At 41.7% G+C, this 24,290-nt stretch overlaps 3 protein-coding genes across 14 annotated transcripts in view; 2 read left to right on the top strand and 1 right to left on the bottom strand.

The window, feature by feature from the left end:
- The window catches only part of unkl (unk like zinc finger), a 30,434-nt gene extending 6,194 nt beyond the window's left edge, over positions 1-24,240 (top strand). The window contains exons 6-14 of one of the 4 annotated variants that reach the window (XM_061847366.1): positions 1,555-1,672; positions 1,760-1,844; positions 2,167-2,321; positions 3,664-3,841; positions 3,917-4,000; positions 4,978-5,205; positions 6,423-6,613; positions 8,406-8,663; positions 23,938-24,240. In XM_061847366.1, the coding sequence (XP_061703350.1) occupies positions 1,555-1,672; positions 1,760-1,844; positions 2,167-2,321; positions 3,664-3,841; positions 3,917-4,000; positions 4,978-5,205; positions 6,423-6,613; positions 8,406-8,663; positions 23,938-23,949 (1,309 nt within the window). In that variant the 3' untranslated portion in view covers positions 23,950-24,240. Of the gene's footprint in view, positions 1-1,554; positions 1,673-1,759; positions 1,845-2,166; positions 2,322-3,663; positions 3,842-3,916; positions 4,001-4,977; positions 5,206-6,422; positions 6,614-8,405; positions 16,111-23,937 lie in introns of those variants that run through there. The other 3 variants (XM_061847365.1, XM_061847364.1, XM_061847362.1) reach the window with 3 other exon arrangements.
- mrtfbb (myocardin related transcription factor Bb) overlaps positions 16,973-24,290 on the top strand; it is a 51,793-nt gene continuing 44,475 nt past the window's right edge. For 7 of the 9 annotated variants that reach the window (XM_061847372.1, XM_061847375.1, XM_061847374.1 and 4 more), the window contains exon 1: positions 16,973-17,114. The gene's annotated coding sequence lies outside the window, so the exon portion shown is untranslated. The remainder of the gene's footprint in view (positions 17,115-24,290) is intronic. The other 2 variants (XM_061847369.1, XM_061847368.1) reach the window with 1 other exon arrangement.
- igfals (insulin-like growth factor binding protein, acid labile subunit) lies at positions 17,656-19,996 on the bottom strand. Its single transcript, XM_061847376.1, has one exon. The coding sequence runs from the start codon at positions 19,820-19,822 to the stop codon at positions 18,086-18,088; it is 1,737 nt and encodes a 578-aa protein (XP_061703360.1). The 5' UTR covers positions 19,823-19,996; the 3' UTR covers positions 17,656-18,085.

Raw genomic sequence — 24,290 nt, 5'->3', positions numbered from 1 at the left:
AGCGGTTAAGAGGCGGGGTGGTTGCCAGCCCATCACAAGGGGCATCGAGACAAACATCCGCACTCACAATCACACCTAGGGGCAATTTAGAGGGTCCAATTTCTGTTGCATTATTTTTGGGATGTGGGAGGTAAACCGGAGTACTCACCCAGAGAAAACCCACGCAGGCACGGAGAGAACATGCAAACTCCACACAGGCGGGGCCGGGATCGAACCCGGGACCTCAGAACTGTGAGGCCAACGCTTTACCAGCTGAGCCACACCGTGCTGCCTGTTTCATAGTCATTTCATATTTAATTTCTGTATGAAAAATTATTTTGCTATAGTTCTCATCCTCATTTGACCTTGTCCCAGGTGACTTTTGGGAAGAGGCAGGGTACACCCAGAAGTGGTCACGAGCCAAATGCAGGGCACTTATTCTCCCACATCTATTTGGGAGTGGGTGGGGGGGGGACACACCCACCATCTTGCTTATTGTAATTGCTGGACATGGACTTTTGCACATCAACGCATCATCCCCAAAATCATGTTCAATTGCTCGTTTAAGTTGCTAAAAAAATTACGCTGTCATTGTTGAGAACCATTGGGACACATCAAACTTTTAAGGCTTTCATATCATTTTCCCAAACTATTCAAAGATATAAGAGCTGTGAATGATGAAGGGGGGGGGGGGAAGAAAGGAGTCATGGTGATGTAATAGGCAGAAATGAATCAGCACGTAAACTTATCGTCACAGAATTCCTTCAGTGCCGAATGTATACACATGGAATTGTGTTTTTAAAAAAGGCCCACTGAAAACTATCTAATTTACTCATTAGTATTGATTATTATTATTATTATTATTTATTAGTATTCATCTGAGTCAAGATAATTGAACCAGGATGCTGTGGAATCAAGGAGAGTAGAGTGACACTGATTTGTGAATAGACATGAAGCTATTTTCAACACTTTCGGTTTGCTAACTACCATATTTAAAATCCTTATAATGTGGTACACCTTATATATGGATCAATATTGACTCTTTAGTGCAGCTCCATCTAATAGATACATAACGTAACCACAGCCTCTATACTGTAGCGTCTATTCTATGCACCTTATAATGCCGTGTGCCTTATATATGGAAAAACTTTTAAAATAGGCCATTCATCGGGGGTGCGCCTTATAATGTGGTGTGCCTTATATTGCGGGAAAAACGGTGTATGTATATATATATATATTTTTTTTTTAAACTCACATTTGGACACGCCGACCATACAGACACAGAATATATGGACACGTTCCAATCATCAGTGATCCTAAAATGCATGCGTTTGAACTTGGGTCCTCTCAACTGTGTAGCAAATGTAGCAACCATCGTGCTGTCTTATTTTTATTAGACGTCAACTGTAGCTTTAAGGATCAAAATTATTGGGAAAAAAATTAATTTCATTGTTTCATGATTCCCGGATTTTTATTTGTGAATTTGACAGCTGAAACAAAATGAAGTTTTCCACAATAATGAAACGTAGCGCGCTGCGTTTGGATGTTAAAGGCAAACGTTTTCCACTGTAATAGGTCGACCCCATGCCCCAGTGTGAAACACGGCGACGAATGGGGCGAGCCCTTCAAGTGTGACAGCGGCGACACTTGCCAGTATTGCCACTCGCGCACGGAGCAGCAGTTTCACCCGGAGGTGAGTTTATTCTTCGTCGGCACAACTGTCGAGCCAAACGCTGGTCTCTAACTGTGCGTCGTCCTCCTTTTGTCCACCACTCCCAAGATCTACAAATCCACCAAGTGCAACGACATGCGGCAAACCGGGTACTGTCCCCGGGGGCCCTTCTGTGCCTTTGCACACGTAGAAAGTGAGTCATCCGAGGCACTTTTTTTCAAACAAGTAATAAAAGATGAAGTTATACAAACTGTAATAACAGTTATAATAAACAAGTTACTGGAATAGCGCTCAGTAGAGCGCAGACCTCAGCAAAGGCCAACTTGTCACACGCCCTTTTTGTTAGGGCGACTTCCTGTTTCATAGAGGATAAGGCATTAATGCGAAGAATAATTAGTATTGGTGTGAATACTTTTTGGTTTCGCCAACTCACCTGAAACCCTAATGAGGACAAGCTCGATTGAAACCGAGCGACTTAAATGTTAGCTGACTCATTCCGTCGGATCTCCCCTCAGGAATCCCCTCTGGCGAGGATACCATGAGCTCGTTGTTAACGGCGATACATTCCGGCTCCCATTCCCAGCCGGCTTCTCAGCAGTATTCCGAGTGTCCGGTCAGCGAGTGGACGACGGCCGTCGGGTCCAACAGCAGCAATGGCCAAGTGGCGAGTGTACGTATGCACCGGTTATACAGCACACGGGTCAATGGATGAATGAACGGATGCCATTTATTCAACGTGTCTGAGCAAACACGCTAAGCCCGTGAGCGCCCCCTTTGACCACTGTGACCAACATCAGGCGTATGATCGTAGTTATTTATTGAAGTTACATAGATTATAGATTCAGATTAGAGCATTTACATTACCATCAGAAAATTTCAAGAACAATTTTGTGTTTTTGTAAACTTGCAATGAAAATGTCAACAAACCAAAAAAAAAATACATTGCTAACCAAACCAAGCCAACTATGAACTGTAAATTTGGAATGTCGCCTTCAACTTTGTTTCATTTATTTTTAACCCACAATGATATCCCCACCTGTTTTTCTTGGTGTAAAACTGAATTATTGCTTCCAGAATATCTTTATCAATGCATGTTGAAAGATGAAGGATGCTACCAAACAGTTTTAAGGTGAATGTTATGAGGTCTCCTATTTTTAAAATACAGCGTTAGCTTTTTGTGCACTGTATTGTCTGTGCTTTCATCCTCGATCAGGCTGCGCCAAGGTGGAATTCTAACATTATTCACCATCTCATCCTGTACTTTCTACTTTAGCTTCAGACCAGACCCTTTTTACTCAAAAAAGAGAAAATCTCGTCCAGTTTCACCACTTTTTCTTCATTATTATTATTATTATTAACAACATACTCCAACATTCATTAACGCAACAGCATTTTTTTTTTTTTACTTTTGCCATTGTCTAGAGTTAATAAGCAGCATGTCTAAGTCGTTTTTGCTCTACGTTGCCCGGAATGTGTTTCGAACTAAAGGTGGTGGGGGGTATTTTTAATTATGTGTGTACCGCTTTAAGAGCGGGAGGTGGGCGGTGTCAGGTAAACAAGGCGTGGCCGAGCAGCAGCGTGCTAGCGTGTTTATAAAAAAAAAAAAAAGTCAGGCTGTGGTTCACTGCGCTGGTACAATAAAATTTGAGAGCCTCGCTAGTGTCGGTGCCTCGGTGTTGCATTTGTGCGTAATAATACAGCTGATGCACGTCAACCACGCCAGCCTTTTTTTTCCAATTGATTGGTCAGTTAGTTGGTCTGAAAATTCATTCATGACAGCGACGTATAGTGACAGCCAGATACAAACGAATGCTCTTTTACTAGATGGCAGAAAATAGAAGTTAGCCATGTACCCATCATTTAAGTTTATTTGCAATTTAAAGAACGTGCCCTGGCTCAGTAAATGTTGAGAAGCACTGCATTTGGTTGTAGAGGTGTACCTAATGAAGTGTCCAATGTGTACAGTCGTAAACGCGTGCTCTGTGCCCCCATCACCGCTTTCCCGTTTTCAGACCCAAAACAGCGTCTTTTGCGCGGTCAACCCCTTGGTGTCGGGCTTCACCTCCAGCATAACCTCCAGCTTGGCCTCCAGCGTTGGCTCGGACAACTCCTCCCCGACCACCTTGTCCACCATGAACGTAAAGGCCACCCCGTTCTACCCAGGGAGCAACACGGTGGAGTCGGTCATCGGTACGACAAGTGTCGAACGTTCGCTCTTTTTTCCCACTCAAAATCTCTTTTAAACTTATTCACCCCACCCCCCAGGATCCGCTCTGGACCTCAACTTTAGCGACATTAACGTGGCGTCGCTCGATAAGGAGCTGGAAGAACAAGACGTCGGACTAGAAAGTAAGGACGAGGAAGATTTGAATATGTATGCAGCCGCAGACATGACATGGATTCTGGCCACCAAATAGAAATTGCGTGCACACTAAACGTTACCCTGCAGCCGCCAAATACTAATTTGTGGACAAAAAGATTGATGGATGGAAAAGAGAATCATCGCTCAATAGACTTTAGACATAAAAAAAAAAAAATGTAACTTGCATAACTTGAAATGAAAACAACACATGGCAGAGCAGGGATGACAAATTACTAATATTAAATATCTGAAAAATAAATCTGGACAAGTCTTCAAAAAGGGGCTGCACGGTGGTTCAGGTGGTAAAGCGTTGGCCTCACTATTCAGAGGTCTCAGGTTCAATCCCGGACCCGCCCGTTAGCATGTTCTCCCCGTGCTCCCGTGGGTTTCCTCCCACATCCCAAGAAACACGCAACATTAGCACTCTAAATTGCCCCTAGGTGTGATTGTGAATCGCGGCTGTTTTTCTCCACATGTGCCCCGCGATTGGCTGGGAACCAGTTCAGGGTGTAACCCCGCCTCCTGCCTGTTGACAGCTGGAATAGGCTCCAGCACTCCCCGCGACCCTCGTGAGGATAAAATGTATAATTCTAAAGCAACTAAATGTGCGCATGAAACTTTTTCACACTTTTAACCGCAGCACTCCAAATTACTGTATATAAAACAAGACTTAAAATATTTTCTCCATTATTAAAATATACTCCATTATTAAAATATACAAAGTCCTATATTCGCATTTTGCATACAGAAGGTGCAGTTGTTGTGTGGAGCTGTTCGTAGATGAGGGCAGCGAGATTGAAGTTTTCCAAAACAAGTTTGATAGCGCCGGGATCGTAGATGTCTGCGGGGAATAAGTGTGACCTCATGATCACAGCGTGAATGTTTTTTTCCACTTCATCTCTGTGGCTTAACGCACAAAATGTGTACACCCCTCAAAGTCACCCCTTTATTGCACTGCCCATAGGTCAAAGGATGCTCGGTGTCTCAGCCCCGGTCAACATTCCAGGCTCGCTGGCGCGCTCGTCGTCCTTCAATTCCTCCTCGTCGCTGTCCACCTCGCCGCTTAGCTCGCTGTCGCAGTCGCAGTCCCTGCTGTCCGCGGTTTCGCATCACAACCACACGGCGAACATGCTGGCCAAGCAGGAGCACAGCCTGCTGGGAACGCCGACGTCTTCGTCCCAGAACTCCTTAGGTATTTTTGTCAGCTTCCAGTTGAAATGTGTTATTACCTTAAAGGTCAAGTGTCATGAAATGTTATGATTGAAAAAACGGCAGCCGGGTCGGACCGATCTGTTTTTTTCACCACAAAACATGATTTTGACGTATGGCTTTTTATAACTCCTGGCATAAAAATCCTCTCGAGGGTTTTGTTTTCGACAAGAAGCAGGAAGTGACGTTAGAGGAGGTAGTGCGTTCAAATGGAGTCGTTTCTTTCTATTAGTTTTACATGCGGGAAGAAGCTCGTTGTTCCTTCGTGTTAGTCAAAATTTAGTTTTACATGCGGGAAGAAGCTCGTTGTTGCTTGTGAATCGCCATGGTTGGGCCGGGCCGCGGTGGCTCATCTCGTGGATTGGACGGGAAATTGGTTTGGCCGTGATCCGCATATCATCTAAATATGGCACAAGACAATAGGGTAATATTGCCCCGGTAACTCCACTCATTTCTGATGCTTTCTTCAATAAGAGCTTCCGTGTCAGGACGGGCCACAATGCCGATTGTCCGGGGTGACGTCACGGGCAGTAGATGCAGCCAATATGGCGACCACTTGGATGTCGAGTGAGACTTTCGCAACTTTGCCCACATATTATGCGATTAATTTTATATATAGACATAGACATTGAAGTGAACATCTATTTTAGATTTTTTATAGGCATGACACTTGACCTTTAAATACATGGCGATGCTCAAGCGGCACATTCAGTTATTTGGTTTAGGGGAGCAATTAATTTTTTTCACATAAGGCCCGCCTGATTGGTTTAAATCTTTTTTTTCCCCTTGAAAAAAAATCATTATTTAGAAACTGCATTTTCTATTTGCTTGGGTTTTCGTTCTGATATAAAATTGACTTAAATGGAAAACAAATAAAAGGGGGAAATAGTTGTTCATGGCACTCTTTACAAAGACAAACATGAAACTTGATCGAAGTTGATTATTATTGTATACACTGAAAATAAAACCCATTAATGGTTCTGGAATTTCCCTCAGAATTCGTAGAGCATCTACAGAATAGAATTATCCCGTCATCTAAATGCAGCCTAGAAAATTATTTATTTGCACTGTCCATGTTTTATTATTCTGGCAATTGTATTGAAATCTGCAGCGGTATCGACAAGAGTCTCATGGATATCAACTGAAGTAAATCCATATTTTTAGCCATTCCAAATGTTTCCGTATTTGCCCCCGGACAAGGCTTGAACGGCGCCAGCAGCATCTGGGACTTCGTGAGCGGCAGCTTCTCGCAGAGTCCGTCGCCTGTCTTCAGCAGCCTGACGTCCGCGGCGGGCGGCTGCAGTGGCGACGCGTCGCGTCTCTTTCGGGAGCTGGACGAGGCCAAGAGGAAGATCAAACAGTGGGAGGACGCCTGGCACCAGGTCAAACAGGTTGGCCTTTCAAAATGGGTTGCAAGACTATGCTTTGACCAGTTTAATAGTCGATGTCCTTGCTTATGGAAGTATATATGTGCCACCAGGATTTGCATTAAAAATGCCACTGAAAATTTTATATGGTAAAATTCACATTGTTATTTCAAAGTGATCGCATTTCCAATAGCAGTATTTCAGTTTAACTTTTCAATGTTAACAAATTTGCCAGATAAAAAACTTCAACCCTTAAACTACAAACGCAATATTTTCAGTCTCCTGAGATTCAACTGGCAATCACTGAAATAAAAAAAAAATTGAGCGCATCCACATCGAGCAGTATGTTGATTGGTTGAAGCCACTTGGCCGCCATCTTGGTACTCCCAAAACGTGTGGAGGACATGGTTTACAGGTTGGATTATGGCAGGGTTTTTCCTCAAAGTTTAACATGTAGTATTAAAACTGGTTGTGTGAGCTGGTAACATGAAGTATTTTAATTTGACTTGGTAAGCCAAAAAAGGCTAAGTGCAAAGACATAACACTCTTAACTACCAAGAAACCTTGCATATTACCTAGGGCGCAATTTCCGTGACATGTTAACTTTTCCCAAAATACGCTGTGAAGCACTACCTTCATAACATAGCAAAAAACAAAGCATTTTCTGTCATAAAAACATGAAATTTCAAGTCAATCAGTTAGTTATAATTTTGGAAATAAGGACTCGCAATGGGAAAATACATGCTAAACGCATTGTTCATTTGTTGTCTCAGCGACGTCCTATTTCAAACAGAAAATTTCAACTTGTTTCCTCGCATTTGAAAATCAAATTCAATTTGGAGAGGTCTGTATTATGCCATTCATCAAAAAATTTCACAGAAAATGTGTTTTCTTGCTTATCCACTGATGAAGTTTGGGAAAATATTTACATCGCTTTGTCGTGAAAAAAACCGTTGGCCTTGCAGAGAGTGAACAACAACAACAACCGTAAACAAAACTTTGTTCAAGTGAATTAAGTTAATCAGAAAATAAAAAAAACCTTTACAAAAAAAAAAACTAAACAGTGTCAAAGTAAATCTTTCCAACTTACCTGTGAAATGTTTTTTCACAGCCACAAAACTGGCGATTAACGCACAGGCCAGCATGGTTGTTATGGGAGTATCAAGATGTCGGATGGCGACTTGAGTTTTGGTGGCCAATGAGCTATCCAGTCTTTTTTTTTTTTTTTTTAATATCAGTGATTGTAGCTAGTTGAATTTCAGTCAGCGAATTGTAGCCAGTTGAATCTCAGGAGACTGAAAATATTGTGTTTGAATTTTAAAGGTTGAATTTTTTTTATATAGCGAATTTGTTAACATTGACAAGTTAAACTGAAGTACAGCTATTGGAAATGTCTTTCAATCACTTTGAAATAACAATATAAATTTCACCACATGAAATTTTCAGCGGCATTTTTCATTCAAATCTTGGTGGCATTCCATACTTGCGTGTTGGGAGGATTCAGTTTGTACTTTTTTTTTTTTTGGTCTTGTAATTGCTTACTTGCGCCCTGCATTATAAACTGATACCGATTCTTTTTAATGAGTTAATTCCTATCCCTCCCCCTAAAAAATTGACATATCTCAGCATTTATTTTATTTTTTCGAGTGGGTGGTTTATGTGCTGGTTGGACCATTGTGTCACAAAACTATCAGGCAGCTATCCCAGCCTCAACTACTTCCTTTACACAGCTTTTTGTGGAATTTTTACAATAGAAACAACTAGCATGAAAAAAAAAAATGTTGTCATTGCCTTTGGGAAAACAATTTGTCTACAGGCATGCGAAACGTGCCAGAAAGATGCCCACGAAGCCAAGGAACAAGCCAAGGCGGCGGAGGCCGAGCGCCAGCTGGCCGAGCAGAAACGGGACGATACGGAGCGCAAGTTGAAGGACCTCCGGGGTAACTTCGACGCTCTGTGCCGGGCGCCCGGAACGCCGCTCCTGCGCAGCTACGGCGAGCTGGACCAGCTGCCCCTGTCCAAGCTGCACTCGCTCAAGAACCAGCTGCGCAACGACCTCGACCTCATCGACGGGGTAAGGAAAGAACACATCGCCCTCGTGCGCGCCGCAAGTGCATTGGGTACGCCGCGTGACGTCACATGTCTATCTGTTCTCCCCTTAACAGGTGATTTATTTACTTCAGTCAAAGAAATGTGTAGTTTGCCAAAAGCACGACCGGAGCATTGTGCTGCAGCCATGCCAACATTACGTTCTATGCGAGAGCTGCGCGCCCAGCAAAGCCGAATGTCCCTACTGTCGAACAAAAATACTCAAGTGGTGATGTATGCTCACACGCGAGAGGTTCTATGTAGAAAAAAAACAAAACAAAACTGCGATATCAAAAAGGATATCAAATTTTGTATATTTCATACAGCAATTCAATGTAGAATGAAACGATGCTTGACTCATTAGTACATATAACGTTGAATCATGTGCAGGGGTCTTGGATGTTAAGTTTTTGCTCATTTTACGTGGCAAACATCTTTAGTTAGCCAACAATTATCTTTAAAATATGCTACAATAGCTAAACTATATCCTATACAGTATATCCATCTCAATGAGTGAGAATATCGTGGAAAACCTTATTTAATTTGACTAATTCAGAAAAACCTGTGTTGATTCCCTACACACAACGAAATATTAAAAGATTTTATTTTTGATGATTATGAGTTGCAGAAGGGTTGCACCGTTAATTGAATTTGAATGGGGAATGCAATTTTAGCTGAAATGCGGCTGATTTTCCAAGGTTTTTTTTTTTTTTTTTTTTAACATTCAAGTGCAGCAAAGATTGGTGCTAGTGCCTCGGAAAGGGGTCGAGATCTGTTTTCTACGTGTTTTTATTCAGGGGACGAGACTTTGTAAACAAGAAGCCATAAGTTAAAGAGTCCACACAGTGGCAATAAATATATTTGCGGTCAGAATAGCATGCGGTCGAAAACTTTTTAAACCAGCCTGCTTAACAGTTGTTCATTCTAAGCATTACAGTAGAACGACGGCGCCGCGCCCGGGCGGCAATTTCAAAATAAAAGCCTAACGTACCTCTGATGTCCAATGTATTACTGTATGAAGCTTTTATTAAGAATTTGGCCCCTTGAGCTCATCTACGCCGTATTATCACCATGCGCAGTTTTAACAAATTGTCGTCGTTGATTGCTGAGACTTGGACAGGAGGCCGACGTGGCTACAGTGACAAATGCTGAGAGGCGATGGGGAGGGGCACAACTCGCCACTTTTTTGCAGTCTGGCCAAGCAGGACGGTGGAGTTGTACCGTACATTTCATGGGGATTTTTCAAATGAAAAGTTGCTGCTTGCAGCCCAAGGTTATTTTCATTTTATTTTATTTTATTTTTTTTTTTTAATGCACAAATGACATTATCTTACATTAAATTACAATTCGTGATTGCACTCTGTAATAATATATTTATTCATTTACCCCTTAGTAAAATAATCTCGGGTACATGTTTAAAAAAAAAAAAAAGATCTATTCTTATTTAAAGTTTCATTTTGTACTGAAACATCTTTACATAGTTTGTTGAAAAGTAAGGAAAAAAAAAAGATTTTTCCCTGACATGAGGATTAATCGCAATTAATAATTGCAATTCCAGTATTGGTCAAAATAAATTATTTTTGCCATAATCGTGCAGCCCTAGCTTGCAACTAACAACAACATCAAATAACCATCTCTGGAAATGAGAATATTACAATATAAACAATCACATTTATTAAATATAGAATTAGGTAGAGTTGGCCTTTTGAAAATTATTTTCTTAACAGCCTTGGAATTTTTCTGCAGTATTGTAATTTATTAACAAGCACCTGCAATTTCACTTCAAATGACGTGCCGGCGTTTAAGAACAAATCTAATGTGATTTTTTTTTTTTTTTGTGTGTCCTGCATCTTCATCGTTATCAGACGCACTTAATAATAATTCTCCAAACATTTCATAAAGATACTGATGGAAATATTTTGTATTCAAGATAAGAATCTTACGGCACTTCGTCGACTGTCGTCGTCTAGTTCGTCTGTAGCAATGCGGGAGAAAGCCAAAACGAACTCAAGTGAAGTGCCACTTAAAATGGGCAACAGTTAGACATCCACGTGTCCTTTAGTTAAAGAGGAACGTCGTTTTTTGAAATTGTCAAGTATTCACTTGTATTTTGGGAGAACATAATGTGAAATTTAACACTATGCAGAATGAATCTTTGATGTTACAAAAAGGAAAAAAACACTTTGTATTGCAAAATGATCATTTTTGTCAAGGGTTTCAGGTATTAGTACTGAATGTTCCTCTTTAAGTAAACCCCCCCCCCAAAAAAAATATTCATTGATATGAATGCAGCCAGTCAAGAAATTATTCTGAACAATTTCCTGAAGATTTCTTAATTAAAGCACTTTTTTGACGCGGGATTTAAAAGGGTATGTAGACAGTTTAAGCTGCTTTGTAGTTTTTTTTTTTTTTGGTTGTCATTTTTAAACTAGTCATACTTTTTATAAACATACCTATAAGTATATATAAGCTAATGCTTTGTGTACTGTGAAACATAAATGGAATATTTCATGTTTCCTGTCGTTAAATCCTGGCATGATTCTGCATATTAAGATTTAATAAGAAAATGAATTGAGTATTTAATAGTTTCTACTTTCATAGAATTACAAATACACACACACACAAAAAAAATCAATCAATTAAGTACAAATTTAAGAATTTAAGATGAATTTTAGGCATAACCAGCAGCTGTAATATGTATAAAGGTGCACACGATACACGTGTTTCAATCAGTTAGATTTGGTTTTTGTAAAGATTTATATGGAGGAGCATGTATTGTCTTTTTTTTGTTGTTTTTGTGTATGTGTAGGAAACTAGCCTCTAGAACATATCGGCCTCCAGCTCTAAAGTGCCTTAACCTCAAATAGTCAAAGCGAAAAAGCTCATTTTTTGGTAAAAGTATGTCAATGAAATTGACTTTAAACATCTTGACCGCGTGTATATTCGGCCTAGTTGCATGATTATTATTATGAATGATTACTACTATTATTTGAACATTGCCAGTGCCTGCGTCCTTGTCGTGGGCCGAGTCGCTCTTTTTTTTTTTTTTTTTTTTTTTTTTTTTTTTAAGATTTGGTCTTTTCTTTTCTGGTTGTATGCAAACAAAGGGCACATGCATTTGTACAGAAAAAAAGCTCGAAAGAAATACCGTAATTCCCGGCCCACCGAGCGCACCTGGGGATAAGCCTCGGTACGCAGAAAGAGTTTAACGCTAGCGCGGCGAGGCTAACGCTAACACGGCGGTGCTAACGCCAACGCGACGCTGTTAAAGCTAACGTGGCGGTGCTAACAGTAACGCGGCGGTGGTAATGCTAACACGTGGGTGCTAGTGCGGTGGTGCTAACGTGGCGGCGCTAACGCTAACTAGAGCGGCGGCTGTGAATATAGTCGCGGCTTGTAGGCCGGGGAATTACGGTAATTCCGAGGTAAACTTAACCGAATCCGTCTGAAATGACCTTTTACTGTGTTAGCGAATCTTCTCTCTCCGCTCCGTTTATCTCAACTTTAAAAATGAATACCAAGTGTCGGCAGGTAGAGTTGAAGTTTTAACATTCCCCAAAATTTGTACTGTACGTTCGCCGATCGCTGCACGCGGCTGCTACAATTCGGCGAAAGCGCGACGTTCACCTGGACCAGCCGAGCTGTTAAAGCAGGTTACAAAACATTCGGACCGATTTTTTGAAATAACCCCACGCGTGATGATAAAAAAAAAAATCTGTTTGCTTTCCGCTATTCCAGTCAGTGGCGTCCTCGAGGAAAACTTTTCCGCTTTCAAACTCAATCCTCGTCATTTTTATTCCGGGGGAATGACTTGGGGGAGTAACGCAAACACTCGACGCGGCCCTGACCGCTCCCGACCAAATCCGGAAAGCGCTTTTAACGCACCCCACACCGCAGGATAATTTGCTCAGGTTTAATCTTTGAGACACACCTTTGGATAATTGGCCCTTTTCGTCCCAGTCGTCGGTACGTTTCAACCTCTGAATCACAAAATTAAAAACCAAACTATTTAAAATCTAAAAACTGATCCTGCCTTCCAGAAAACTGGGAAGTCGGTTCAAATGACCTTGCCTTCACCACGATGGGGAAACTGGTGCGGGATTTATTGTTCCTAAATATCACAACTGAAGAACACTTCTATAAACCTCTGTGAGTTTCAAATAATCACATAATTCCAAGGAAATAATGTCTTGCAGCTAGTAAGAGAAACTCCACACAGGCGGGTCCGGGATTGAACCTGAGACCTTAGAACTGTGAGGCCAACGCTTTACCAGCTATGACTATAAAACAGGTGGATCAGAGGTCCCGGGTTCAATCCTGGACACACCTGTGTGGAGTTTTCCCGTGCCTGAGTGGATTTTCTCCAGGCACTCCGGTTTCCTCCAACATCCCAAAAACATGCAACATTAATTGGACACTCTAAATTGCCCCTAGGTGAGATTGTGAGTGCGGCTGTTTGTCTGTGTGCCCTGTGATTGGCTGGCAACCAGTTCAGGGTGTACCCCGCCGACTGGCTGTTGACAGCTGGGATAGGCTCCGGCGCTCCCCATGACCCTCATGGGAATAAGTGGCTAAGAAAATGGATGGATGGATGGATGGATGGATGGATGGAAGGTCGTTTGTGTAACCAACAAAACTCAATGCAGCTCTGCTTATCTTTTGGCTTTAATACGGCTTTCAACCCACTTTGGGTCCCGTCATTCTGTGAATCAGCGCAGAAGGGCTCACTCTCTCGCGAAATAGGCAGCTCACATATTTACTTGGTTGTATAATTTCACACTTTATAGTGTATAACTTGAAGTTATTCTGGGTTGAGCAAAAATATTCAGCATTTTGTCCCAAGACCGATGACTGTCAAGTTATTGCTTGACAAACAAGACAAAGGCGAGCTTGCGTTAGTTGTTGGCCTTTCATTATTATTTTTTAATTCAGCACCTAGACTTTAAACCCAACTTAAGCAGTATCTTTCCGACTTCCGAGCAGTCTTGAACGCAGCGCTTAACTTAAACACCCTTTTTTTTTTTAAAGTCAAGGGACAAGCGAGGTTTTCATAAGAATAAATGACAGCACAGCAAGCTACAGCTACTCAATTTTTTTATACGGTTTGTATTTTTACATGCGACACAAAAAAGCAGTCCGAAAGCTTCCGCTGTTGCTTGATATGAAAATGGAAAAAAATAATTTGCTGTATTTGTGTCACACTGCATTTCAGTTGACACCTTTGATGTAGTTAAAAAAGTTATTAATTAATAACCGCGAGAAAATAATTTGTGTAATTACATTTCTGTAACTGCCCATAGAATTGATGTCACAGACCTGTACTCCACTAAATTGTCAAAATGTTTTTGTGTATTTTTTTTTTTAAGTGTTTCATTTGACAAGGTCCTTTGGTCTTGATCATTTTTTCTGTAAAACGAACAAAAAAATAACCGAAACCAATGATGCAAAGTTTAGATTAATAAACCAAAGTGATATTTCCAGTCATTGTCCGAATATTAAAAAAAAAAAAAAAAGTCCCTTTTGAAAATCGCCGGGAAGGACAAAACGAATGCTTTCCAGGGCTTGGAATTCCGTTTTTGGCGGCTGCCGGTTATTTCACTTAGTGGCTAAATAACAGCGCTATGCTAATGTCTTTTTTTCCAAATCTTATTTTAATTTTTATTTTTTGCTTCTCACTTCAACGCACTTGAGCCTGTGTTTGTTGCAGTTTTACCAAAGACCTGTACATGTTGCTTTTTAATTTTGAAGTTTTTCTTTCAGTAACAAACGGGAGTTACTACAATCTAAAAAAAAAAATAATAATAATCACCTACTACCTTAAATAGTTAATTAGCAGTAATAAATAGTCTTTCTCTGACGCTAGAAAAAAAATGCGGACAAATCCCGACTTAGTTTTTATTTTCCGGCCAATTTAAGAACAGTGAAGGAGCAAGTTTTGGTTACTCTCAATACATTACAATATCTATGTATGCAGCAGCATTTATGTACTCTTTATAATACTGTACAGTACTTTTAATTCAGCATCTAGGAAGTGAGGTTTTCTGGGCGATACAGATGTGATGAGTTCATCCCAACAAAAACAAAAAGTCCACTTTGCAAGCACAGCAATTAGTACGACTTTTTGTGCCTTTTTTGCGATTGGATTCGTGTTCTCGCAAAAGATTAAATTGTCAAATTCCTAAAATTCCCAAAATCGAGTGCCTTAAGTGGACGACGACGTTCCGTCATCTTTTATTTGGGCCAATTGCGCTAAACGGTTTTAAAGTGATGGATGGATAGTGGACCCTTTCTCCGTTAACACGAAAACCGCTCCTGCAAAACGGAGCGCACTTCTCTGCCGCGACCAACAGAGGCACTGCTGAGTCTCGTTTTAATAACAACAACAACAATGTGACGTCACCATTTGGATCATTCTGAGTCAAATTGGCACGGAAGGATTTTTCACCACCCAGCTTCGTTTACGTTTTGCTAACACCAGGATGTGGTCAGACCTCAACGGGGAAAGGGTCCGTTTTTTTTCCTCCTCAGTCTGTATTTTCCGTTCCACTCACGGCAAGAACTTCAAAACAGCAATAGTCAGCCATTCGACGAATCCGGCACAAAAAAGTAACCAAAATATGAAGAATCTTGTAAAGGAACCGTACACGGCATACTTTTCAATCTGTTTTGCATTGTAGTCTTTGTGTTTGTTGTCTTTGTAATTTTTTTTTAATACTATGAACATGCGAGCCTGAAGGTATATGCAATCTTGTACACGTGTTAACGATGTCGAGCGTGATGTTGGAATCGAAAATGACTTGACGAGTGCGATCGTTTCGAGAAAGTACAAAAAGAATCTGAATCTGGAACCGGCTGTTCCATGTACTGTAGAAATGTTGTTATTATTATTATGATTAATTGTTTGAAGCCCTGAAATATTGAATGTATTGTTCTAAATTAGATATTCAATGAAGAGGTCACTGGAATATTAATACTACAGAGCACAGTTCATTCATTTTGATGTAGCATCGAGTTGTAAACTGCTATTCAATAAAAACAAATGTATTAGGACTAAAGACGTTGTTTTGTTTTTTTCCAGGTTAATGCATTCATTGAATGAAAACTGGATTTGATGGGTTTTATCTTGTCAGTTTTTTTTATTTTTCACAATATGTAGGAATTCAAGCTGATAATCACACGAATCATCCTGTCGGTATGTCGAGTCTGTCTTGTGCGCACAAACATACCGAATAGGTCTCAAGTCTTAGTACTACCAGATTTTTTTTTCCCTGTTATTTTTGTTTCCTACATTAAAGATTGTGTACTGCATATTTTCTGTAGTGTATGACTAGTTAACACTTGTTAAATTGTTACACTGCAGTGTTGTAATGGTTTACAGAGTTCACAAGATTATTTTTTATCATTCTTGACAATTAAACTAATTTTTCATCTGCCACGTGTGATTCGCTGATTTTTTTTATGCTTATATTCCCGCAAAATATATATTTAACACTCAATTCCTCTATGATTGACCCATGTATTTATTGAATACTTCACTCTCCAAATATAAAAAAATCATAAAAATATACTATATAGATCCATCTAAAAATATACAATAACCATCCCAACTGCAAAACAAAACTTCAACGAGGACTCAAAGTTTATTTGATCATTAATCATAAAAGAGTTCCAAAAATCATTTGATAACAGTTTTAAATCTACTGTAGAAACGTTAAGCTAAATGCATTTTAAAATGCAGTGTGGGTCCAGCTCGGACTCCCTAATCAACGAATTATAGTTAAGGTCACGCTATTATTATTAATACTACAACAAGAAAAAAAAGTTCAAATACCCAGTTTCGCATACGTTATGTCTGCAGTTTGTTGTCCTCCCAGCAGGTGGCAGGATCAGTCAATTTATGACCAGGCCCATTCGAAATTACTTTTCGGCACCTGACAGATACTAAAACAGCATTTTTAAAAATAATTATTATCACGCTGTGAATCCGCAGCGTAAGTTAGTGTAATAATCGTTGGGGACGACATCAATAATGCGTATCTTTAATTTTCACGACAACTCTCTTTCGCGATGCCTTCAAACACCTGCGAGGAAACCAACAACTCGGGTTAATTTTCGAAGACCGCTTTAATTATTTTGCTAGTCTATTGTACGTAAAAAAAACAACAACAACAACAAAAAGGTTTTACCTTATTCCATTTATGGAGAAACTGCACAGAAAACTCCGGACGCGAAAAGCAAATGATGGTTTACGGCGTTGCCTTCAAGTGCTGTAAGAAATGCGAACGTCACTTTATAAAAACGTGTGATGGCAACAACTCGCCATAAACGTTGTCGTGTGAGTTGATGGAAAAAAACAAAATAGACGTCAAAGGGTTGTTTTTGTTTTCCCGAACATCTGCAATATGACCCGGACTTAAAGCAGAAAGACGTGGTCAAGGTAGTACGCACAAACTCACGACATTTGACATGTTTGTCATTTAGCGTCTTTAATTATCTTGCTGGACAAGTGGTAATGTTAGCTAGCTAGCCAGTTGTTCGGCACAATGGATAAAAGAAAACCAGCACATAAAATACTTTTTCCACTTTTAAGTTTCTTTGAGGTTGTGTATGCCGTCAAAACAATTTGTTAAATAGCTTTAATAACTTCGTGAACTGACTATTAGCTCAATGAGCGGAACTAATATAGTCCCTATTGATACTTATGTGATTTCTTTTAAAAGATAATTTTTGAAAGCGACAAGCAGCTGTTTTTTTTTTCATTTAATTGTATTTTTTTTTAAGCCGAATGGCATACCATTCATTCATTCAAACACTTCTCGTGAATAACGCCATGGCATTGAATGAGAATATCTTGCTTTTACGATCTGTGGCATTATTTTTGTTAATGCTCCCTGGTTTACATTCTTTGTGTTCACTTGAAAATGTACAGATCTGTTTTAAAATTTTGGCAGTAAAATTAACAAGTTATTGGAAAAATAAATAATGCAGTTTTGCAAAAATTCTACTTAAGTACTGCCATTAATTATTCGTACTTTGTTACTTCAAACCACAGCTTGGGATCGTAAACCAAAGATCCCTGTTGTTCTCTTGTTGATGGTTGTGATGGTGTTTAGTGTTGTCGTCTTTAGACAAAATAAAGGTCAAGGGTACAGTTTTTGATGCATTTATTGCACGCTTCAGCGCTTACAGCACAAAGTATTTTCAGGTAAACACATTTTCACACACCTACATTCATGTGACGTTACAGTATTTGTCATTAAACAGCCATTTTATATCCTGCCTGTTACGGCGATGACTAGCCAAGCTGAGTTTTTGTTTTTTGTTTTTGTGTTTTTGATTTGGTTATATATTGGTTGGTTGTATGGGGGGCGGAAGGAACGCTGCCAACCAACTCTTTATCATACTGCGTCAGTGTACAGCTGCTCTGCACGTTTGAAAGAGTTCAGGGTCGATATCTCGCAGGTCCTGACCTGCTAGACGTGGTGGGCTAGCGCACGTTATGTTGTTGTGTATGGTGATGGTACTGTCGGGCTCTTCGCCCTCGGCGTGGGTTTCCACTCGCCGAGGCACCACTTGCGCTTTCCTCAAGCTGTAGTTTTGCAGCGGGACAGCACCACAGTCGCACTTCCAGCGGTTTCCGGACAGGAGAAGCTTCTCCATGTTTTCAGAGAAATCCGGGACAAGGCTCATCAAGTCATTTTCTCTCAGATCGAGGTAGCGTAGCCTGGGAAGGAGATTCTTGGTTCCATTTTGCAGAAACTGGCGGCATTTGTTGTTGGAGAGCACCAAATACTCCAGATTCTTTAGACCAGAAAACGTGTGGCTGGTGAAAACGTGTAACTTGTTGAAACTTAGGTCCAGTCCCAGTAGGCCCACCAGGTCTGCAAAGCTTTGGTGTTCCACGGCAGAGATGTTGTTGTGCTGCAGAAAAAGTCTCCGTAGACCCGACAGCCCCTTGAACGCTTGACTTGTGATTCTTGTCAGACAGCCTTTGTCGAGATGAAGGCTGTGCAGCTTTGGCAGACCCTTGAAAAGATGATCGGGTAGACTATGGAAGCAGCTTCCTGACAGGTTGATGATGGCCACGTGGGAGAGTCCCGTGAAGCTACCCAGTGGTGCCTCCTGAACCTGGTTGTGCTCGAGCTCCAGAACCTCCAAATGGCCAAGGCCTTCAAAAATCCTGTCACCCAGGGCACGTATTCTGTTGTAGCTAAGGCGCAGTTCCTCCAAGAACTGCTGATCACGGAAAGTCCTGGGCCTAATTCCGGCGATGGAGTTATTGGATAGTCGCAGCACAAGAAGATTGTGCAAGCCCAAGAAGGTATCCTCATGGAGAGCTGTCATTTTGTTGGTTGTAAGGTCCAGCCATCTGAGCGCTCTCATGCCTACAAAGGCTCTTGGTGCCACTGTCACAATCTGATTCTGAGCCAGGTAAAGTTTCTGCAGTTTAACAAGCTTTACAAACACATTGGCCTTGATGACTTTGAGGAAATTTCCCGTTAGATCCAATTCTTTCAGCTCGACAAGATTCTGAAAGAGCTGCGGCTGCAGGTAGGCAAGTCTATTTCCTGCTAGAATCAGTTCTCTCAGACCCTGCAGGTCGTGGAAAACATTCTCAGGCAAGACCGCTATCGAGTTCCAGCCCAAGTTGAGAAGCCACATGTGCGAGAGTCCGGAAAACAGTCTTTCGTCAACGCGAGTGAGCTGGTTGTTGTGCAGACTGATGGAGGCAAGGTTCGGCGTGTTCTGGAAGACGCTACCTGGTAACACGCGCAGGGAGTTGCGCTCAAGGTGAACGTGAGCGAGCGACCTAAGTCCTCGGAAAGCCTGGGCGTCCACGGTTGCCAGCTGGCCACTCTGCAAATTCAAGAAGTCCAGATTGCTGAGATCCTTGAACGAGGCCGCAGGCAACGCGGTGAACAGGTTGCCGTCCAGCCAGAGAGAGTGCGCCGCTCTCGGCATGTCCGTCGGGACTTGGCTGAAGTTGCGGCTGCTGCAGTACATGTTGAGTTCCAGGCTGTAGTCATCGTGCAGACAGGCGCATCCCTTGGAACATGAAATAGGCTCTCCTGTTGTCGGGGTGGGGTCCGGCAACGCAGCTGACGTTCCCAGTACCCACAATGAGAACAGCGCAAGGGTTCGCATCCCAGCTGTGGACAGTGTTCGCTTGAATACGCTATGTGGGGTTTGTCGCGAAAGAAATCATCAAAATGGTTTACCTTAAGCCTGGAACGTCTCGTTGAAAGGAGCACAGTGTGCAAGCAGCCGAATGACTGAACCTTATGCAATCGTTTGTATACAGAATGACTGGAAAGACAAGCCCCGACCAATTTTTTTTTTTTTTTTCAAATGGATGCTTTCCATTAACTCAGATTCTTCCATCTGGTGTTAAAAAACTGCGGTCGCGTTACATAAATGACAAACCCCTTGAAATCCATCTCAGCTAAAATGCAGATGTTGTTAATGCCCTGGATATATAAATGGTATTGTCCGTCCAAGTGGTCTCTGAGGCTGGTGGCTTTTGCGTTTTTTCTAAAGTGCTGCCACTGAGTGCATTTACTGTACCTTGTGAATTATATACAATACTGTACAGTGGACAAGAGGTGAGATGAAACCCGTTTCTTGAGACTAATACAAACAATTTCGTATGCATTTTCCATTCACCAAAAAAACAAAACATTGCCATAAAGTCAAGCATATTTTCCTTATCTTTTCTTTTTTTTATACACAAGAGACTACTTGACATTTGAGTTCCAGAGGTTCCTTTCCTAATCTGTGATCATAATGGCTAACTTTTTGTTTGCTCTTTTCCTTGGTATCTGGGTTGTGTTAAACAGACATGAACCGGTGTTGCTCCTGAGGACAACCAAATTTAGATAACACGTACTGTGTGTGTGTGCGTGTGTGTTATCAGTAAATGAATTTCATCACTCGATCAACACTGAAGAGAATGTATCCGGCCGATGCGATCAGTTGTTAAAACAAGTGACTGTGACAAAATATGGCGTTTATGTGCCAGAGTGTTCACAGCATTTGTTGAAAGGATTTCAAGGGGAAATCCAGTGCTTGCATTAACAATGTATCCAATAGTTCATGTAATATGTACTCTATTTTGACAATGTGATGTTAAATCCTGTCTCATTTAATAGTGTTTTGAGAAGATTTTTATCGACAATTACGAATTTTCAGGGGCGCTGCCAATTTCGTGAGTCACATGACCTACGTGTGCGGATGTGACGTGTGACCTGCCGCAACAAAGGCTCGATTACGTGGGACACCATTTATCCCAGCGCTGATTTCTCGGATTTATCCTCATCTGATGAAGAAATACCAGGAACGGTTGATCGGGAAGACGGAGGAATACTTCCATACACGGCTGTGAGCGGCACAGCCGTGACCGGCTCAGCCGCTCGGTACATGAGGAAGACGTAGGAATACTTCCATACACAGCCGTGAGCAGCTCGGCCGCTTGGTTGATCGGGAAGAAAGAGCAGCACCGTTCATGGCTGTGTATGGAGGTATTCCTCCGTCTTCCCCATATACCAAGTGGCCGAGCCCTCCCTGAGCCCTGGAGCCCCCTCACCGGGGAGCGAGCTCACGTCTCCCCCGAGCCCCGGAGCTGTGCCGCTGACGGCTGTGTATGGAAGTATTCCTCCGTCTTCCCGATCAACCGATACTGCTATTTCTTAATCAGATGAGGATAAATCTGAGAAATCGGCGCTGGGCATAATGGTGTCCCATGTAATTGAGCGTTTGGAATGGCACGTAACACGTCAAATCTGCACACGTAGGTCACGTGACTCGCGAAAATGGCATCACTTCTTATACCTTTGAAAGTCATTGCATCTTTTGTACGCCAGACGGGGTCTTTAGACAACTGAGTTCATTTTGAAGATAAACAATCTACACTCTAGCTTGATTGGATCAGCAGGCCTTGAGAAAATCCATACAAGTGAGTGCGAACTCACTTGTATGAAAGGACACTTTCATTCCTGAAATATAATGACTGTTTTATCCTTATCCTTGAACTGTGAAAAGTACTGTTTAAACACCCCCCCCCCCCCCCCCCCCCACAGAAATATGCACATGGTGACAACTCACTTGAAAGTTTCGGCACTCTCAGGACGCAATAATGGAAAAAAAAGTGGGACCACAAAGAATGAACTGCGGTACAGCAGGGATTTACTGTGTTCATTGAAAAAAAATGTTAGTTTTGTCTCATTTTACTCACAGATTGACTCACCAGTTTCTCTTGTTTTTTTTCCACTGAGTCCTCTCTTTCGAAAAAAGATATTTTGAGGACTGCAGAACAGTACTGTAGTTTGACTTGAGTCTTTATCCATGCCCCATGCAAGCCGCCTCGGTGAAGTGTTCCAGGCACGTCCGACAGGGAGGAGGCCCCGGGGACGACTCAGGACACGCCGGAGGGACTATGTCTCCCGGCCGAACTGGGGAACGCCTCGGGACCCCTCCTATCCCCAGAAGATCTGGATGAAATGACTGGGGGAGCGGGAAGTTTGGGTTTCCCTGCTAAGGCTGATGCCCCCACGACCTGCCCCCCATAAGCAGAAGATAATGTATGGATTTTATTGGGGGGGGTTGTACCTCATCCTATAACTTGCCCACGTTTGACTGAGATTCCTGAAGCGGCCCAATTGTGTCAAATTGGTCACAAATAAGCAGGTAAAAGTGTGTCATTGGAAGGTGATGAAAATATTATGATGAGTGTTAACAGTCAGTTGCCCAGGGCTCCTGTTCCACATTGAGGGTAGTGGAGTGAATAAATATAGACAGAAGTGTAGGTCAATAAGACGGGAGGAAAAAAAAAAAATCTGGGCCTGTGGGATGATCATCATAATTTTAATAGTTTCGTCTATGGAAAGGGATTGAAGGAATGCATTTTGACAAATCTCTAGTCAGGCATTCTTAAAGTAATCTTTTAATATTATTGTTGTTATCCAAGTGGATAAAGAAGTCGTATACATAAGAACATGTCGACTTTACTTGAGTCGCGTTCGATCTCATGTTTTTAGTAACAACCGACTGCAATCACAAATTGGATTTAATGAATCTGTTCCAGCCACAGAACGACAATGTTTCCTTATTTTGATCATAGTGTGGTTAAAAATTACTTTAAGGTGGAGGTGGGACTGCATCAGGGTTCCGTGCTGAGCCCCTTCCTGTTTGCGTTCGCAATGGATACGCTGACAGACGAGGTTAGACTGGAATCCCGTTGGACCATGATGTTCGCGGATGATATTGTGATCTGCAGTGAAACCAGGGAGCAGGCGGAGGAACACTTAGAAAGATGAGGGCGCGCGCTGGAAAGGAGAGGAATGAAGTTTAGCCAAAGTAAAACAGAATATATGTGAGGGGCGGAGGAGGAGGAGTGAAGCTCCAGGGAGAAGAGATAGTGAGGGTGGATGACTTCAAATACTTGGGGTCAACAATACAGAGCAATGGAGAGTGTGGTAAGGCAGTGAAGAAACGGGTCCAAGAGGGATGGAACAGTTGGGGGAAGGCGTCTGGTGTTCTATGTGATGGAAGAGTATCCGCTAGGATGAAGGGCAAAGTTTATAAAACAGTGGTGGGACTGAAGAGACGACAGGAAGCAGAACTGCGAGGTCGCAGAAATGAAGATGTTGAGGTTCTCGTTAGGAATCAGCAGGTTGGATAGGATTAGAAATGAGCTCATTAGAGGGACAGCCAAAGTTAGATGTTTGGGAGACAAGGTTCGAGAGAGCAGACTTAGATGGTTTGGACATGTTCAGAGCCGAGAGAGAATATATTGGTAGAAGGGTGCTGAGGAGGGAGCTGCCAGGCAAATGAGCAAGGGGAAGACCAAAGGAAAGGTTGATGGATGCTGTGAGGGAAGACATGAGGACAGTGAGTGTTAGAGAGGAGGATGCACGAAATAGGCTTAGATGGAAAAAGATGACACACTGTAGCAACTCCTAATGGGACAAACCGAAAGGAAAAGAAGAAGAAGGTCTAATAACCACATATCAACGATAAAATACTGACGAGATCACGTCACGTTGCCTGATTCATTCATCCCATCGCACAGGAGTCTCTCAACAGCGTAAACCGAGACTATTTCAAGATATTTAAGTTTACTATCCTGCTATTGTCTTTGTCTAAACATATGATGTCGATGTTCAGGGTTCCTTCCTTCCATCTTCACTTTCCCTAAGTCCATCCTTCAACTCAGCGCTGGGAGCTCCCAGTGGACTTCTAATCTTTCGTTTCGTCTGTTGCAGAGGCTCCACTGAGAACTGGGGAACACGGACCTTAAATATCACTGATCATCATTCTGTCATCATTAATGTGATTATGTTAGTGTATATTTATGGTAATCAAACACTTGATTGTTATTTGGTAAATATTTTTAACTCAAGCTGAATATTTGAATGTTGTAAGCGGCTGTTTTCCTGTTTTTTGATTTGAGACCGAAACAAGTGGTCAACAATTGACAATTGTGAAATTAATGAAATGATGTTTAGCAGAAAACACATGTTTAGCTGCCTCGGACTTACAATATAAAATGTGAAATCAGTTTCATGACATAAAATAGACAAAGAATTGGGTGCCATTAAAAAAAGACTTTAATAGC

The sequence above is a fragment of the Syngnathoides biaculeatus genome, chromosome 16, assembly GCF_019802595.1.
Source record: "Syngnathoides biaculeatus isolate LvHL_M chromosome 16, ASM1980259v1, whole genome shotgun sequence".
NCBI classification, from domain to species: Eukaryota; Metazoa; Chordata; class Actinopteri; order Syngnathiformes; family Syngnathidae; genus Syngnathoides; species Syngnathoides biaculeatus.
Note: the sequence above shows the minus strand (reverse complement) of the source record. Positions and strands in the feature narration are given on the sequence as shown.